Source organism: Sitophilus oryzae, unplaced genomic scaffold (assembly GCF_002938485.1).
Source record: "Sitophilus oryzae breed Bouriz unplaced genomic scaffold, Soryzae_2.0 scaffold_1440_pilon_pilon, whole genome shotgun sequence".
Taxonomy (NCBI): Eukaryota; Metazoa; Arthropoda; class Insecta; order Coleoptera; family Curculionidae; genus Sitophilus; species Sitophilus oryzae.
Genome location: NW_022146105.1, coordinates 6,884,123 through 6,901,294, shown reverse-complemented (window position 1 = coordinate 6,901,294; position 17,172 = coordinate 6,884,123). Strand labels below are relative to the sequence as shown.

General features: G+C 35.0%; 1 protein-coding gene across 1 annotated transcript in view; it reads left to right on the top strand.

Moving 5' to 3' along the window:
* Window positions 1-3,611: 3,611 nt before the first annotated feature.
* Window positions 3,612-17,172, top strand: part of LOC115876930 (fatty acid synthase-like) — an 82,049-nt gene continuing 68,488 nt past the window's right edge. Inside the window, exons 1-6 of the mRNA XM_030892978.1 lie at window positions 3,612-3,845; window positions 9,516-9,689; window positions 9,935-10,139; window positions 12,643-12,846; window positions 13,854-14,280; window positions 15,915-16,056. Coding sequence (XP_030748838.1) covers window positions 3,725-3,845; window positions 9,516-9,689; window positions 9,935-10,139; window positions 12,643-12,846; window positions 13,854-14,280; window positions 15,915-16,056 — 1,273 coding nt within the window. The 5' untranslated portion in view covers window positions 3,612-3,724. The remainder of the gene's footprint in view (window positions 3,846-9,515; window positions 9,690-9,934; window positions 10,140-12,642; window positions 12,847-13,853; window positions 14,281-15,914; window positions 16,057-17,172) is intronic.

The window sequence follows — 17,172 nt, the reverse complement described above, 5'->3', positions numbered from 1 at the left end:
GTGAAGTACGCAATCCAGCAACATGTTGTTTAGTCCGCTGGTTACGAATTCTGTGGTTAGATTCTTATCGATTTTCCCCAAATTACGAGGCGTAAACAAGTAAAAACCACGTAAAAACTCGAGGTGAGTTGGTTGAATAATTTAAACATTTGGTATTCTGTAATCTTGCTTCATAAAAAGTGTTCGTTATTCATATTTGATAAAAATATGATTAATTTTAGATGCATAGACATTGCTGTGTTCCTGGCTGTACCTCAAATTATGCCAGTGCTTTGAAACATGAAAGAATGAAAACCACATTTTCTTTCCGGTCAATCCATGGGGACAATTTTAAATTCTCCAATAGTACTGTAGTTTGCGAGAAACATTTTGAGAAATCCGAGATAATAAGAGTTGAACGAAACCAAACCAAACGAAACCTATAAAAATAAAGAAGGGGTTTTGGGCGAATTCCCACTCAAAAGGCCAAGATTATGTGAAGGTGCAGTGCCGCACATTTTTCCTAATCAACCCAAATACTTGTCAAAACCTCTAACAACTTCTTGAGCTGACCCTGAAACAAGAAGGAAGAGAATTTTAGGAAAATATCAACAGGAAACAGAAAATTTCTTGAAAAGTGACAAAATAAATACCTTTGCTGAATTTCTTGAAACTTTTGAGTCAAAAGTGTGTTTGGGACTGTGGAATTTTAAAGTTAAAGATGGGAAAGTTGATTTTTTTCTGCTGAATGTGTGTATTGCTGACTTAGACAGTGAAGATAGTGTTAATGTTGTGTCGAGTATCGTTATTGACAGTACATTTACTGTACAAGTGTTTATAGGAAACTGTGAACTAACAGTATGTGAGCTGAGATGGATTCTACCTGAGGACAAGAAACTGAGCCGATGGTCACAATTGGACAATCTACTTGCTAGATACAGGTTTTCAAGGCAGGTACCGAAAGAATGTGAGTACTATGTAGACAAAGAATACGTAAATGTTCAAAAAGCTATAAATTTGTATCAGGATTGTGAAAATTTAAGTATTCTACAGTTGATTTCACTTTTAAAATATTGTACCTACTTATAGTAAATTATCGTTTTTTATAAAATCAATAATTACCGATTTACAACAGTCATTAACACCACTAAATATACTATTTATTTTTGCCTAGGTATTAAATACAAAATTCCAAGATGATTCACCCCTCGTAGGTTAGGTACTTACGTACCTAAATTGTTGTAATGTACTAGGTAGATAATAGTCATTTTAAGTATTTTGTATCCAGTAATAATTTATTATTAGAATATGTATATAATAAAAATAAAATATGTTTTTTTGTAATTCTTGTGTGGTCTCTTTTTTATTCATTTCTCCTATAACAATCTATTTAAAAACTATTTTTATCAAAGCTATCTGTGGAATTGTATGTATATATATGTAGCTATCTGTGGAAATGTATTTTTTTTTCTTTCAAAGCCAAACCGCTTTCCGCTTTGTTTAGTTAACTTATTTTCTCATATTTTGTCGATCGCCACCATGAAACATGAAAACAAAAGTTAGGTTAAGTTATGCCGGACCACTTAAATTGAAATATGCGACGTTGCCTTTTTAACTTCACGGCTTGTCTTTAGACAATATAGATGGCTTTGGTCCAGTTCATGAACAAATTATGGTAGTTTCATAATTTTTGTTTAGTTCTACAAATTTACCAACTTAAAGGTGTTCATATTAAAATTACATCCAAACTTCCCTATGATATGTATTTATTTCGTCAAAACGAAACATGGAATTCATCAAGTGAATGAAAAATAGTCCATTTTCCAATAGCACTTGTGAATTTCCTAAAAAAAGATATTTAAAGCTACCATCACTTGTTCATGATCTGGGCGCTATCTCCAAAAATAGTCAAGTTACAAAAAAAGTTCATAAGGCAAAGGTATATGTACTCTTATTTTGAAGGAGTTTCCTAGGGTGAATTTGCTAAAAAAAGAGTAACATTGAAAACTACCCTAATTTGTTCATGAACTGGACGCTATCTCCAAAAATAATCAAGCTACAAAAAAAATTCATGAGGAAAAGTTGCTTGTCCATTTATTATGAACAACTTTCATACGGGTCAGTTTGCTGTAAAACAAACTTTTTGAAAACCACCCCGAAGGGTTCATGAAACGGCCGAAAAGTCCGGAAATAATAAACTTATAAAAAAATATTTTAGGCGAACTTATAGAGAATGTTTTTATGTACAATTTGCGTCTAATTATTTTGTTGTAGTACAGTTTAAAAAAAAACACCCCTATTGGTCAAAAACCGCAAGGGGAAAATTTCCGATTTTGTTAATTTTACACTCAGAAGACAGTCGCAGACAAACTCTGAAAAAATCAGCTTGCCCGTATTTTTTTTTACTCTCTATACGGCGATACAATTTTACTGGACAAATATGAAATTGAGAAACGAGAGATCTGGGGGCACGGCATGCGGCAGTGCCCACGCCAAGTCGAGCTCAGCTGTACCATCCTTTTCTCGAAGGTATTAGCGACACTTTTGGCCACCCTGTAACTTCGTTGTGGATAAAGCAACAATATTAATTTTTAATTAACATGAGGAAATGCTGGCTAGATACTTCATAGTTTATCTTTTGTCAAATTTCTTTAATTTCCACATTGATTCACTCAATCATCACAAGTCATCTAAATTCTAAGGTTGACATGTTGTTCTAGATGTTCACAAACTTCAAATTTTGAATTTTAGGTAGCTTTAAGCTTATAACGGAGGAAAAAAATGGAAAATCTCTAAATATCTCTATGGATTAAAAGTTAGCTGTCTAACCACTACCGGTAACTGACTTTCCAGTCGAAAAAAAGGTAGAAAATTAGAATTAATCGAATTGATCCCGTCTGATTTTATTTGTATATGAATGTAACAACAATAATTCAAGGATTATGAAATAGTTCTACTCAAACTACTTTAACTTCGACAGTGACTCATTCACCGTCATCAAAATTCTAACGTACTTCTAGAAGTGTTACAAACTTGAAATTTTGATTGGTAAAAACATTCCATATAAAAGCCGACAGCGATGGCCACTCTTATTCAATAATAATAGAGGACACCCTTTACAATAAGTAAAAGGAAATAAATTATTACCTACCTGTATATTCTGGTAATTAGTAATAAATCTATCTACGCCCCTGATGTATTTTTAAAATGTATGTCATTGTATAAAATTCTTGAAAGATGTTTTAGTTATTAAAATTGATTATCATAAAATTGTTTTGATTTGAATGAATTATATTCCGAACAGGTCATATTTACACGATTTTTCTAACAATACAATTGCATTAATTGGTATTTTCCTAAAAAAATTGCCGTAACCTTTAATTACAACTTTTTAATAAAAGAAAGACATAATGTAAGCGTTTCATTACAGGTTAAAAAGCAGATAATTCTAAAAAATGTGCTCGGCATTTAGCTCGACCTCTATTATTATTTTATTTGAACTTAAGCGATTTGTTCTTTTTACATGTTTATACAGTATCAACTTAAAGGTATTGTATTTAAATTACCGTTTAGAAATTATATATTAAGTGGAAATTTATTTTCCATACCATTCCTATTGAAAATCTGTAAATTTTAGTGAATGTTTGATCGTTTCGTTAAGCCTATACGGAAAGTTATTGATAGTTTTAATATTTCCCGATATTGGGTGTATAGTGATTAATAGAACATTATCTATTATCTGAATATGGCTCCTCAAACTGAGGATATATTAAATGAAAACAATTCTTGTTTTGAGGAAAGTATTCGCTTAAAATCGGGGAAAAATTTAGCTGCACCTGAGCAAGGAGAGGAAATCGTTATATCAGGTAAGGTTTTTGAAGCCTTCAATTTGAATAAAGTTCACAGTGAAAATAATTTAAGCATTTTTGGCGTCGGGGCGTATGGGATCCCCATGTTTAGTTTAGTTTCTTTTACGATTTTTAATAAAATCTTTAAAATCTTTAAGAGCTGCAAAGAGAAATAAATTTAATTAACCATCAAGTCAGCAATGAAATATGGTTGATGTGGGATTCTTCTTCTTTACAAAATCTTCACGATTCTCGGCTTTCCTTATAAGTTCTTCAAAAGTTAGGTGAGTCCAGTTTATGATGTTTCTCAACCAAGATAGTTTCTTCCTGCCGAGACCTCTCTTTCCTTCAATCTTACCCTTAACTATCAATTGTAAGACGTGGTATTTTTCATTTCTCAATATATGCCCTAAGTATGATCTTTTTCTTATTTTTATTATATTGAGCAATTCTCTCTCTCTCTCTCTGCCTATTCTGTTGTAGATTTCGGTATTTGTGATATGGGCTGTCCATGGAATTTTAAGCATTCTTCGATATGTCCATGTTTCGAACGATTCGAGGCGATTCATCTCTTGAACTTTCAGTGTCCATGTTTCTGCTCCGTATAATAGGATTGACCAAACATAACACTTAACGAGCCTAGTTCTCAACTCTAGGTCCAATCTGGGGTTCTGGAAGACGTTCTTCATTTTTAAAAATGCATTTCTCGCTTGTTCTATTCTGGTTTTTATTTCCACGTCGTTGTTCAAGGTGTTAACTATCCAGGACCCCAAATATTTGAACTTGTAGACCTGTTCTAAGGTATTGCCCTCTATTTTAATAGGAATTGGTACATTTTGGTTCTTTCCAAATATCATGACTTTAGTTTTAAGAGAATTGATCTTCATCCCGTATTTTTACAGGAGACCAGTATCGTTCCACTAAACTCTGGAAACCAGTATCAGAATCGGCAATAAGAACTGTGTCATCGGCAAATCTAATGTTGTTAATAACTTCGCCGTTGACTTTAATACCGCAATCTGTTGAAGAGAAAGCTTCCTGAAAAATCGCCTCAGAATAAACATTAAATAACGAAGGAGACAGCACACATCCCTGTCTTACTCCTCTCTGTATATTGGCTGGATTGGAATTGTCATTTTCAATTTTAATGTGCGGTGTTTGTTGCCAATATATATTTTTCAGAAGTGTTACATCTTTGCTGTCAACTCCCAACTCATACAACATTTCGATAAGTCTCGTATGTTTGACTCTATCGAATGCTTTTTCGAAATCTACGAAACACACATACATTGATTTTTGTTGGTCTGTACACTTTCTGCGCCATCAATTGTAAACAGAATAAGGCCTCTCGTGTTTCCAATCCACTCTTAAACCCAAACTGTTCATAGCCGTTTTCTTGCTCACCCTTCTTATAAATTCCGTTATGTATTATTTTAAGTAACACTTTCAGTGCGTGACTCATTAAACTAATAAGTCTGTAGTCACTGAGATGTCGAGCTGATGGTTTTTTCGGAAGCGGTACAAAAGTTGAGTGGAGCCGGTCATCAGGTACTTTTCCTCTATCATAGATCTTGTTAAAAAGCCTAGTCAGTATATCTACGTTCTCTTCTGATATTAATTTAAGTATTTCTGGATATATATTGTCAGGGCTGGACTTTTTGTTGTTTTTAAGTTGTTTAATTGCCTGCAATACTTCACTATTGAGAATTTCTGGTCCCTGATCAACCGTTGGTCTTACTGTTGGTTCTTCTCTATAGTCATTATAAAGTTCTTTCATGTGTTGTTCCCATACTTGTATTTTTTCTTGTACGGTTGAACACAGTGTACCATCTGAGTTAATAATTGTTAGAGGACAAAAACGTTGCGCTGGTCCAGTTAATTCTGTGGATGTGGGATTATGTATGAGTATCTACATGATTGAAAAAATGTTAATGAGGGTAGCTTGTTAAATTACCAAGAGCGCCAGTTCTTTAATGTCCCTTATTTGAAGCCAATAGTCCCATCGGCCTGTGAGGATTCTATGTTGTCGAAATCAATTGAAACAGCTTGGGATGAGTAGATATGAGACAGTGGATTTTTGGCGAGTGTTGAAGCAAATTAGTTTTATCTACAATCATCTATCAAACAGAAATAGCCCAGTCAAATTAGAGAAATAGGTGGAAAAAATCCCACAGTTTTGAAAATGGTTTTCAATGATTTCTCTAGACTTGAGCTGATATGTGTCAAAAGTCCCCGAAGATAGACGATGAGCTCGAGAACAGAGGAGGGGTTAAATGTCACTTTTATGACTTTTTAGCTTATATCTCGGAATATATAACACCTACAAAAAATACCTTATACAGAAAATTAAAGCTTAGAAAAACAGCTCTCTACAAAATTGGTTGAATGCATAAGTCTAACCTCTTAAGAATTACAGGGATAACAAGAGTAACACTATTTCTTATATTGGATTTTCGAATTTAAAATCCAATTATGGTCTAAATTTAACTTTTCATATTAATAATGGTAATATTAAGGGATCCTTATGTTATATTTTAAATCTTCATTGCATCGTGACTTTTTGCCTTCCATTGAAGAGCACTAGTGCACACAGCATTGAACAATGATAACTGCAAATTAAAGGTTAATGCATGCCTGCTTTACGGTAAAAAAGTATACGACAGCATTTACCGCAGCTGTAAATATTGTAGAAAGTATACGAAAACTAAGAATAATGGTTTATGGTCCATGATTGCTCAGAGTTGAAGATTTCTATCCCCGCCTGCAGTAGATTTTTCTAATGTTAAAGTAGTACGAAGCATTTGAGGCATTAGCATTTGAGGTCTGGTTCCCTGAGGTTGTATATTGTGATGATATTCTACATGATTTCTTCCTGTAGGTACAGTTAGCGTAAGCGCTATTTACGTATCTGCACTACCCAATCTATTTCGCCAATATAGTTTCAGCCCATATAAAAGAGTAATTTCTGAATCTTCTTAATCTACAATAATTGAATATAATAATGATATCCACATACATAACATGAGTAATACTTTAAAATTATCTATACTATATCCGTTTTAGACAAGTAATTTGTATTCCATAAAAAAATTATTTTAATTTACTCTTTACGATAGCATGGCTGAAGTCAGGACTAAATATAATTCCGGAGTAAGTCCTCCGATCGGATCTCCGGGGAGGACAGTTGTGACTGATATGAGTAATGCAACCGATACGAAAAATACCCTACTACGAAAACCAATAAAGATAGGAACATGGAATGTCCAGAGCATGTTCACTCGAGGGAAAACACACAATGTAATTCTGGAAATGAATCGATTGAACATCAAAATAATGGGAATCAGTGAAGCTCGCTGGATAAACTGCGGGCAGAGTAGACTTCAAGACAAAATTATTTATTACTCAGGAGGCAGTGAGTAGAGTGCATTCTTGATGAGAGTCTTTAGAGATCGGTGAGGAATTTCGTATCTTTTTCTCCTCGCGTTTTGCTTTTACAACTTGAGTCATACTGTGGTACACTCTGATTCAGGTCTAAGCTCCAACAGCGGATAGTGACGACGAGGAGGTGGAATCGTTCTACAAAGAGATTGATAACGTCATGAAATTAACTAAAAACAAAGACGTCACTTTGCTCCTGGGCAACATGAATGCAAAGATTGGACAAGGTTCCTGTGAAAAATGGATTGGGCGGTATGGACTGGGCGAACGTAATGAGCGAGGAGATCGCCTTCTACAATATTGCCAAGAAAACTCCATGATAATAACTAATACGATCTTCAAACTACCAAAACGTCGCCTATACACATGGAAATCGCCACGAGACAGTCAGAACCGCATAGTCCGAAACCAAATTGATTATATTATCCTCAATCAGAGATACAGGAATGCAGTGAAAAGGGTCAAAACTTACCCAGGAGCAGATGTAGGCTCGGACCATAACCTTCTGATGACTGAGATTATGGTGAAGCTCAAGAAGCTGAAAGTTTTGTCGAACCAAAGATCTATTGATACCAGCCTACTAAGAAGTAATAACGCGAAAGTGAAGGTGTACCAAGGTATAAATGAAAACCTAAGTAAATTGATAAATTGTTGTTCGGCAACACAGAGCCAACCTGAAGACATGTAGCAAAGTTTAAAATCGGCTATTATAGAACCCTGCAAGAAATATCTGAAACCTGAGAAAAGAACAATGCGAAATGATTGGATGACTGATGAAATTTTGATGCTTATGGGAGAAAGAAGGAACCTGAAAATTACAGATAGACAGGAACATAAAAGAATACAGAAAGTCATCAAATATAAATGTCGTCAAGCTAGGGAGGAGTGGATAAAAGAGGAATGCACTGAAATAGAAAATCTGCAAAGACTTCACGACTCACACAGTATGCATAAAAAAATAAAAGAGTTTACTGGAACTGTTCGGAAGCAAAAATCGTACATTCTTACTAATGATGATGGAGACATTGTGTTGGATATTAAAGATCAATTGACTCTATGGGAACAATACATCGAAACCCTTTTCAACGACCAAAGAGAAGAAACCACTACCAGCATTAACAATGAAATGGGGCCATCTATTTTAAAGGAAGAAGTGCAAACGGCAATAAAAGTAGCCAAAGATGGGAAAGCGCCTGGCCCTGACAATCTACCTGCAGATGCGGTCAAGTTGATTGAAGAACAACACTTAGGTGCTATCAATTCTCTATTTAATAAGATCTACGAAACAGGGATGATACCAAAGGAATGGCTCCAGTCGACGTTTGTCACAATTCCAAAGAAGCATAATGCCAAAAAATGTGAAGAAAACCGCACGATCAGCCTTATGAGTCACACACTTAAGATCTTTCTCAAAGTCATCCACCGCAGGATTTACAGTAAATTAGAAGAAGATATAGCAGATACTCAGTTTGGTTTTAGAAATGATTTCGGTACTAGCGAGACTTTATTTGCCTACAATGTCTTAATGCAGCGATGGTTTGATGTTAATCAAAACGTATATGCCTGCTTTATTGACTATAATAAAGCATTCGATAAAGTAAGACACAAGCAACTAATAGAAGCGTTAGAACGAAAAAGTCTCGATACAAGAGATATACAAATAATAGTAAAACTGTACCTTAATCAAAGTGCGTCTGTTCGCGTCCAATCTGAACTGACGAGAGCAGTGGATATCAAACGAGGAGTTAGACAGGGATGTGTTCTTTCGCCACTCCTTTTCAACGTCTACTCAGAGGAAATCTTTACCAAAGCCCTCGAAAATGATGCTGGTGGAATACTAGTTAACGTGTGGAAAAGAGTGTCATACTAATCAGACTAATGACGAATATAATGAAGGAACATTTAGAGGAGGGGAAAGTATAGATATAGACAATTGCGGACACTTTGTGAGGTTGAAGTAATGCTTAGGGCAGTTCGAACCACACTTTAGAGAGACAACAGGGGAAAGGGTTTTAGTCGGTCGCTACAAGCAAACCCAACACAACCTCCGCCGCTAGGCTAACAGGTGCGGAGAGTCTGACAGCAGATTTCCTATACCTCTTAAAAAAAACCGAACCGTCTCTTTTAAAATACCAGATCTACCTATCTCTAGTATCAGCGACATGGAGAATATCTCTATTCGCCTATTATTTTCATTTAATTTAATAGTAAATTGTTTTACCTGCTAAAACTTATTAACATTTTATTCAGGATTATCTGGAAGATATCCAGATTCAAGAAATGTACACCACTTCCGTGATAATCTTTTTAACAAGGTTGATATGGTCTCTGACGACAATCGAAGATGGAACCCAGGGCATCCGGAAATACCACAGCGTACTGGAAAACTATTCGACATCGAAAAACACGACCCAAGTTTCTTTGGTATGTAACAGACTTTATGATTGAAAAGTGTTACTTATATTGTCATAATTTATTATTTAATATAATTACACTCTGATAAATATTATTATTCATATTTATCCCAACTACTTCCCGAAATATTAATAAAATATATTTACAGTGTTGCAATTTCTATGTCACACATTATACTTTAAAATTATAAATGCTTATTATTGTACGTTTATTAAAATAGTAGTAAATAAACTAAAACTAGGTTTGCTCCTTAGGTCTGCACTATCGTCAAGCAAATGAAATGGACCCGCTTTGTAGATTATTCTTAGAAGTGGCCATAGAAGCTATATTCGATGCTGGAATCAATCCTGTTGATTTACAAGGAACAAACACAGGAGTGTTTGTAGGAACATGCTTCAGCGAGAGTGAAAAAACTTGGTTTTACGATAGGTTGAATCCTCGTAGCTTTGCTCTAACTGGGTAAATATTGAATATTATTTACTATACAGATAGTTACTAGTAAGTTTGAAATAAAATTGGAAATTTACATACAAATCGCAAAAATATACTGCATATGATATTGTATCCATTTAAAGGTTGATTCTCACTATACCTTTCGTTTCCATTCCATATCCATTCCATATCCGTTCCGTATTTTTTTATTGTATTGACGCTATAGGTAAGCTTCCGTTCCGTATCAGTTCCATACTTTTCATTGTATAATTTATACCATTATGAAAGTTTTGTTTTAAAAATTTGTATCTTTTGAAGAAGGTAATAGATTTAATTAAGAGGTGAAATAATAAATAAATATCAGCAAAATTTTGACAGAGCTTGTACAAATGTAAGAACTTGACAACGTTCCGATACGCTTCAGTCCGTTCGCCAAAAAAATATATGTAAGGAAAGGATATGGAACGAAAAGGAAACGGAACGAATAGTGTGCATTGTCCTGTATTCATTTACATGATATAATATTTTATGTAAACGGAAGGGAAACGGAAGGGCGCTGATATGGAAGGTACAGTGAGAATCAACCTTAACTATTATACAGGGTGGCCCATCGAAAACGTTCCGCAAGGCAAAAACACGTCAATTTTATTTGTGAGGGGGACAACTTTTGCCCCAAAAATGATTGCAAAATCTTCAAACTTCTAAGCGGGGGTGTCATCCCCCAACTAAAAAAAAAGATCTTAATATTAATATTAACAGGTGTCTCATCGTGATTTTCTATTTCCCATGGGGGATTTTTTTGAAAATATACTAAGTGACATTGAAAATAGAACACCTACTAAATATTATTTAATTTTAATGAATGTTTGTAAGCATGTTTATTGTTGTATGGATAAGAAATGATTATAATTTGAACGCCGTCAGTACACTAGTTTTTGTGCTATACACGTTTTTGTTAAAATTCCAGTCATCCAATATAGACCCAGCTTTCGCACAGTTTGTTACTTATTCTGCTACAGAGCAGTTTCAGGTAATTTTCTGAGTTTATTATAATGCCTAGAAATCGTAGACGTGCCAATTTTAGACAACTCAATGATTTTGGTAGGGGTCGGATTATAGGTTTGCGGGAGGCAGGATTATCATTTCGAGAGATTGCTAGAAGTGTTTGCACTGTTGCCAATTGTTGTAGAGCTAACTTTCAACAACACCGTGAACATCGTGCCAGAGGTACAGGGCGTCTAAGATTAACCACTGAGGGTCAAGATCGCCGTTTAAGGCAAATAGCTGTCAGAGACGGTTCGGCCACTTCCCGAGCAATTGCTAACCAATGGTTTACGGAACACGGAAGACTCATCACGATGCGAACTGTTTACCGACAAATACGGTCTTTTGGGCTGTTTTCTTTTCACCCTCATTGGGTTTTACCATTGACCCCTGAACATCGACGACAACGTCTAGAGTGGTGCAGAGCCCGACAAGAATGGGGCGCGGATTGGAATGCTATAGTTTTTAGTGATGAGTCGTGATTCTGTTTGGGAATGCAGGACGGTCGGGCGCGAGTGAGAAGATACCGTGGAGAATGGCGGAATCCACAGTTTTTCATGGAGAGGCACGTAAACCAAGTTGTAGGAGTTATGGTTTGGGGAGCAATCGCATATGGTAGCAGGTCACCTCTAGTATTTGTTCGAGGTAATATGAGAGCCCAATGCTATATTGAGGAAATTGTGGAAGCTCATCTCTTACCATACTTACGAACGCTCCACGATCCTACATTTCAACAAGATAATGCCCGTCCCCATGTTGCTAGATTAACTGCAAACCACTTACATAATGCCCAAGTTAATCTCCTACCCTGGTCACCAAGATCTCCAGATCTCCCACCAATTGAACATGTATGGGATATCATGGGTAGGAGACTGACAAACTTACCGCATCCTCCTCAGACACTAGAAGCTCTTCGGCATGATATACAGTTAGCATGGGATGAAATACCGCAAGAAGACATAAATCATCTGATTAGTTCCATGCCCAGACGGCTCAACGAATGTATAGAACATCGAGGTGGTCCAACACTTTTATTAACAAGGACAAGGTAACGATCCAATATTCTCACTCCAAATTTTGATCATTTACGCCTTTTGTCAACCTACATTCATGTACAAAAGATTATTAAAATTAAACAATTTCTAGTGGGTGTTCTATTTTCAATGTCACTTAATATAAATTGCGTTCTAACAAATCAGCGCTGATTGCCGGAAAGCAATAAAATAAATCACGTTTTATTTAAATAGAAAATAGAAAATCACTATGACCTCTTAATACTAATATTAAAAGCTCAAACTTTACCATTTTTTTTTTGCATCATCGTGAATGATATTTTCACGGTTACTAAAATAAAAAAAATATTTTTTTTGGTGCACCCTAGTACACATCAAATATTTTTATACATTTTTACTTATGGCTAGTACACATCAAATATTTTTATACATTTTTACTTAGTAGTAATAGGCTTCATAAATTTTAATTTTAGGTGTGATCGATCTATGATTCCAAATCGTGTCAGTTATTACCTGAAATTGAATGGACCATCTATGACCTGCGACACAGCATGCAGTAGTTCGTTATATGCTTTAGACCATGCTTATAGAGCTATAAGAACGGGAGAGTGCGACAACGCTATTGTAGGAGGAACAAATCTGTGCTTGAGTCCATCTGTTTCTTTACAGTTTGCCAGGTACAAAAATAAATTATAGAGTTAACCGTTCAGTACTAACATGAACGCAACACCTGGCTGCCAATAGACATTCCATTCACTACTGCGCATCGGAAGAAAATCCTATATTTTTTTATTTAGTCTCTTAAATTTTAGTATTGAATATATATAAATCCTGCAAATTTCCATAGGGCGTCGCGAATAGGTTCCGCCTATGATGCTAGGAGTCTGAGTTCGAGACCGGCTTGGTGTATGACTTTTTATTTTATTTTCTTTTATATTCTGATGATTAAATATTTTTTTTTGAACCACCAGAAGGATGGCGTTTGTAGATATATGCGCCGTACTGTATAATACTTTCATTTGATTTGAAAGATTATTGTGGTAATTAATTATTAGATAGGTTTAGGATGGTCTGGTTCCGGTAGGCTACGTTCAGTACTGCGCATCACATGTATACAGGGTGTCCCGTTTTTGTTTGTTTTATGGCATTTCTCTCGTTTGTGTTTTTTTTTATACGAAAAAATCGGTCGTCGGTGGTGTTTTGTTTCTCTTTGGAATATATTTCTACTAAAATTTATGCAAGGGTGGGGGTAGTTTTCACCTTTCCGTTTGTTCTTTTTCTTAATTTTTGTGAAAGTCCAATTTTAATGATCTTAGCAAAACATAGACACCAGCAACAATCTCATTCAAATCGAAATAACAGTTTTGAAAATATCTTAAAAAATGTGTTTTTTTTTTAAAGTTAGATGCTCTCTCTCTAACGGAGAAACGAAGCATTTTTGTATAGAGATAAATTGTGTCCAATGAACTTATTATGATTCCAAAAATACTTAGTAGTTCTATGTCCCCGGAACATTGGGACATCTTGCCTATACTGTTCTAGATTAATATATTATAATGGCAGATGTAATATAAATAAAATACATAAAATATAAGGATACTAATATATAACTATAATAAAAATTTAAACATGTAAGACTATATTTTTTTTACTTCATCGATAATTATAAGAATTTCAATTTTAGATTAGGTGTTCTTGGTTTGGATGGAGCCTGCAAGGCTTTCGATAATTCTGGAAACGGATATGCCAGGTCCGAAACTATTAGCGCCATCTTTCTTCAAAAGTCCAAAGGAGCCAAACGAATCTACGCTACAATACTCCACGTCAAGACAAACTGCGATGGTTTTAAGGATTCTGGAATCACTTTTCCATCCAGGAGTATGCAAGTGAGACTACTAAAAGAATTTTATGAAGAATGCCAATCAGTAAAACCTTACGAACTAAGTTTCCTGGAAGCACATGGAACAGGAACAAAAGTGGGTGATCCAGAAGAATTACAAGCCATCGAGGAAGTGTTTTTGCCTGGAAGAAAAACACCTCTTCTTATTGGATCTGTTAAGTCTAATATTGGTCATACAGAACCATCTTCGGGACTATGCTCTGTTACAAAGGTACAATTTATATTTATTTTTATATACAGGGTGAGACTTAAATAAGTCCAAATATTTTTAGTAGTAGTATATTTCACTCACAGAAACACGGCTATGAGGTTTTTCTGGCGATTTTTTTTTAATTTCGCAAACTTTTTTAAAAAGTTTTATTTTCTTAATATTAGATAAAAACATAATTTCTTGAGAATATGGCTACAGGGATAGTGGATTAATTTACAGGAGAGAAAACCAAGAAAAGAACCAGTGGTTTTCAAAATTTAAGCAAAAAATAATTCCATTAAAAATCATCAAGTAGAATAACTCGGTTATTTTTGACTTATTTGAAAAACTTCTTTTATCGAGATCTACCAGTCCTAAAAATATTTGCAGTTATTTAAGACTCATTCCGAGGAGTTGATGGAAAATGCATACGTATAATTAAGAACCTGTACTGGCGACAGAAGGCAGTCGTTCGGGTCAGTGGAAGAATTACATATAAACGTCAAATCGCTTTCGATTTGACAAGGATGTGTCCTGTCTCCGCTGTTGTTCAACGTATATTTCGAGAAATTCGTTAAAGAGGCTTTATATGAAAAATAATTCGTGGTCAAAATCAACTGTGAACTCATTAACACCATTCGCTATGCTGACGATACAGCTATTTTGTGCGATGATCTCCTGGTCTCCAAAATCTCAAATATTCTGTTAATGCAATGGGACAGGAAATGAGACTGAATATAAATGTTTCTAAGACAAAATTCATGGTCTTCGGCCGCCAGCCATACCTCAAAACGTCACTAAAGATAATTGGACAAAGCGTTGAGAGAGTATCCAATTTTAAACACCTTGGAACTACATCACCGAGCAACTTGATCCGGATAAGGAAATTAGATGCAGGATTGAATCAGCCTGTACAATATTCCAGAATATGAGATCACAGTTTTGTAACAATGGTCTGAACTTAAAGCTGAGACAAAGAATGATTAAATGTTACATCTGGGCTCTGCAGATTATTCAGAACTCAAAGCTGCCACAATTAACTGTCTGGAAGCATTTGAAATGTGGTTACATATACGAATGCTAAGAATACCATGGGTGGTAATGCAAAGAAATAAAGCAGTCTTAAATAGGACAAATACATTTCGTAAACTTTTGACAAAAGTTAAATGCCGAAAGCTGTCATACCTCGGCTATGTTCTTAGAGAATGTCGTTACCGGAGCATACAACTTATAATAAAGGGCAAAATACAGGGCCGCAGGGGCGTAGGAAGAAAATAAATCTCCTGGATGAGGAACATCCGGGAATAGACAAGCATACATAGCGCCGAACATGCTCGCCATCATGATTGCCAATGTTAAGGGGACCTGAGAAGGCACAGTAAAAAGGAGACTCATCCTGTATTTTATATCTTATACAATATTTGTACCTCTCTGTAGAATTTGGATGAATATTTTGAAAATTATTTATTAATTAAAACTTAATACAATTTCTAAAGTTCATTTTATCTCCCAATACAAAAGTTGCAGGTTATTATTAAGTTATAATTAAGTAAATATTGTAATAAATACAAGTTAGTTAGTTTAGAAGTTACTAAACTACATTACTTAAAATAAAAACTTTGCTAGTTCATAACCTATATTTTTTTCTCGTATAGGTTCTTATAGGATTTGAAACAGGCTATATACCGCCAAATTTGCATTACAATACTCCAAGGGAAGGTATAAAATCATTAGTGGATGGTATGATTAAAGTAGTGGCAGACAAAACAGAATTTAAGGATGACAGAGGATTAATAGGTACGTCAAAGCTCCTACATATAAGCTTTTGTTATCTGAGTACAATAATATACAGGGTTATTCACCACTTACGGAGTATTGTAGCTAAACGACTAGATTTTTAGAAATTGTAAGTTTTAGGTTCGTTGAATTAGAGCTACAATTTAAAAATATTTATATAAGATACAGACTGTCCCAAATAAATAAAAAATATCTAAATTTAAATATATTTAAATGGAACACTCTGTATATTATTACATTTTTAGTTTCTACGATTAAAATAATAGTGCTAGCGGTACAACCAAATTTTCAAGAAAAAGCTGCACTTAATGATACAACCAAGCCACTTTGCAGAGGTGTTCTAGGGACTTAATAGAATGATTTAGTTAGTTCCTAAATTTTTGTCCCTTAGGATTCGAGTTTCAGGGGTGGAGGGTGAATTTTGGGGGTAAAATACTGAAATGTGTAAATAGAGCTTAAAAGGAGCATTTAAAAGTAATATACTATCTCATGAACTTAATGCTTAGGTTAAAATACACAAATATGCCCCGGAAGTCAAGCTAAACCGCCATTTTTCAAAATGGCGACAGAAAAAATAACATTTTTGATAACTGGAAACATGATTAGTGTTGGATATCATTTTATAAGTTTTTGGGGTCGCTGAATACGTTCGTAATTATAAAAATACGATTAAATACGACCTTTAGCCATTAGTAGCAATTTTGGAAAATATTGTAAAAGTTATAAATGTGGTTAGGTTGTAAACAACCAAAAAAATAGGACAGCTGCAAAACCGTTTGTCATGAAATTCGCAGTATACGATTTCCGATACATTAGTGTCCATTCCATTGCCGAAAGTTTAGGAGAAGCAAAGTCAGTTGCCCTGAGAGGTTTCCACGCTTATGCCGGTTCCACATTCTCGTCCGAATACGCTCGCTGTGTCGTGCTCGGGTACGACCATACACATTCTCGCTAAATTAGCGAATGTTTCAGTTGCAGTTGTGAAATCCCGGGAAATCCATCTTCCGTGCGAGAACGCGAGAAGATGGCCGACGCAGAACTTGCTGCTGCTTTAATTTAATTCTTTTTCATTATTCCACTCCATTTTGTTTATATCACAACACTACACAACATCTG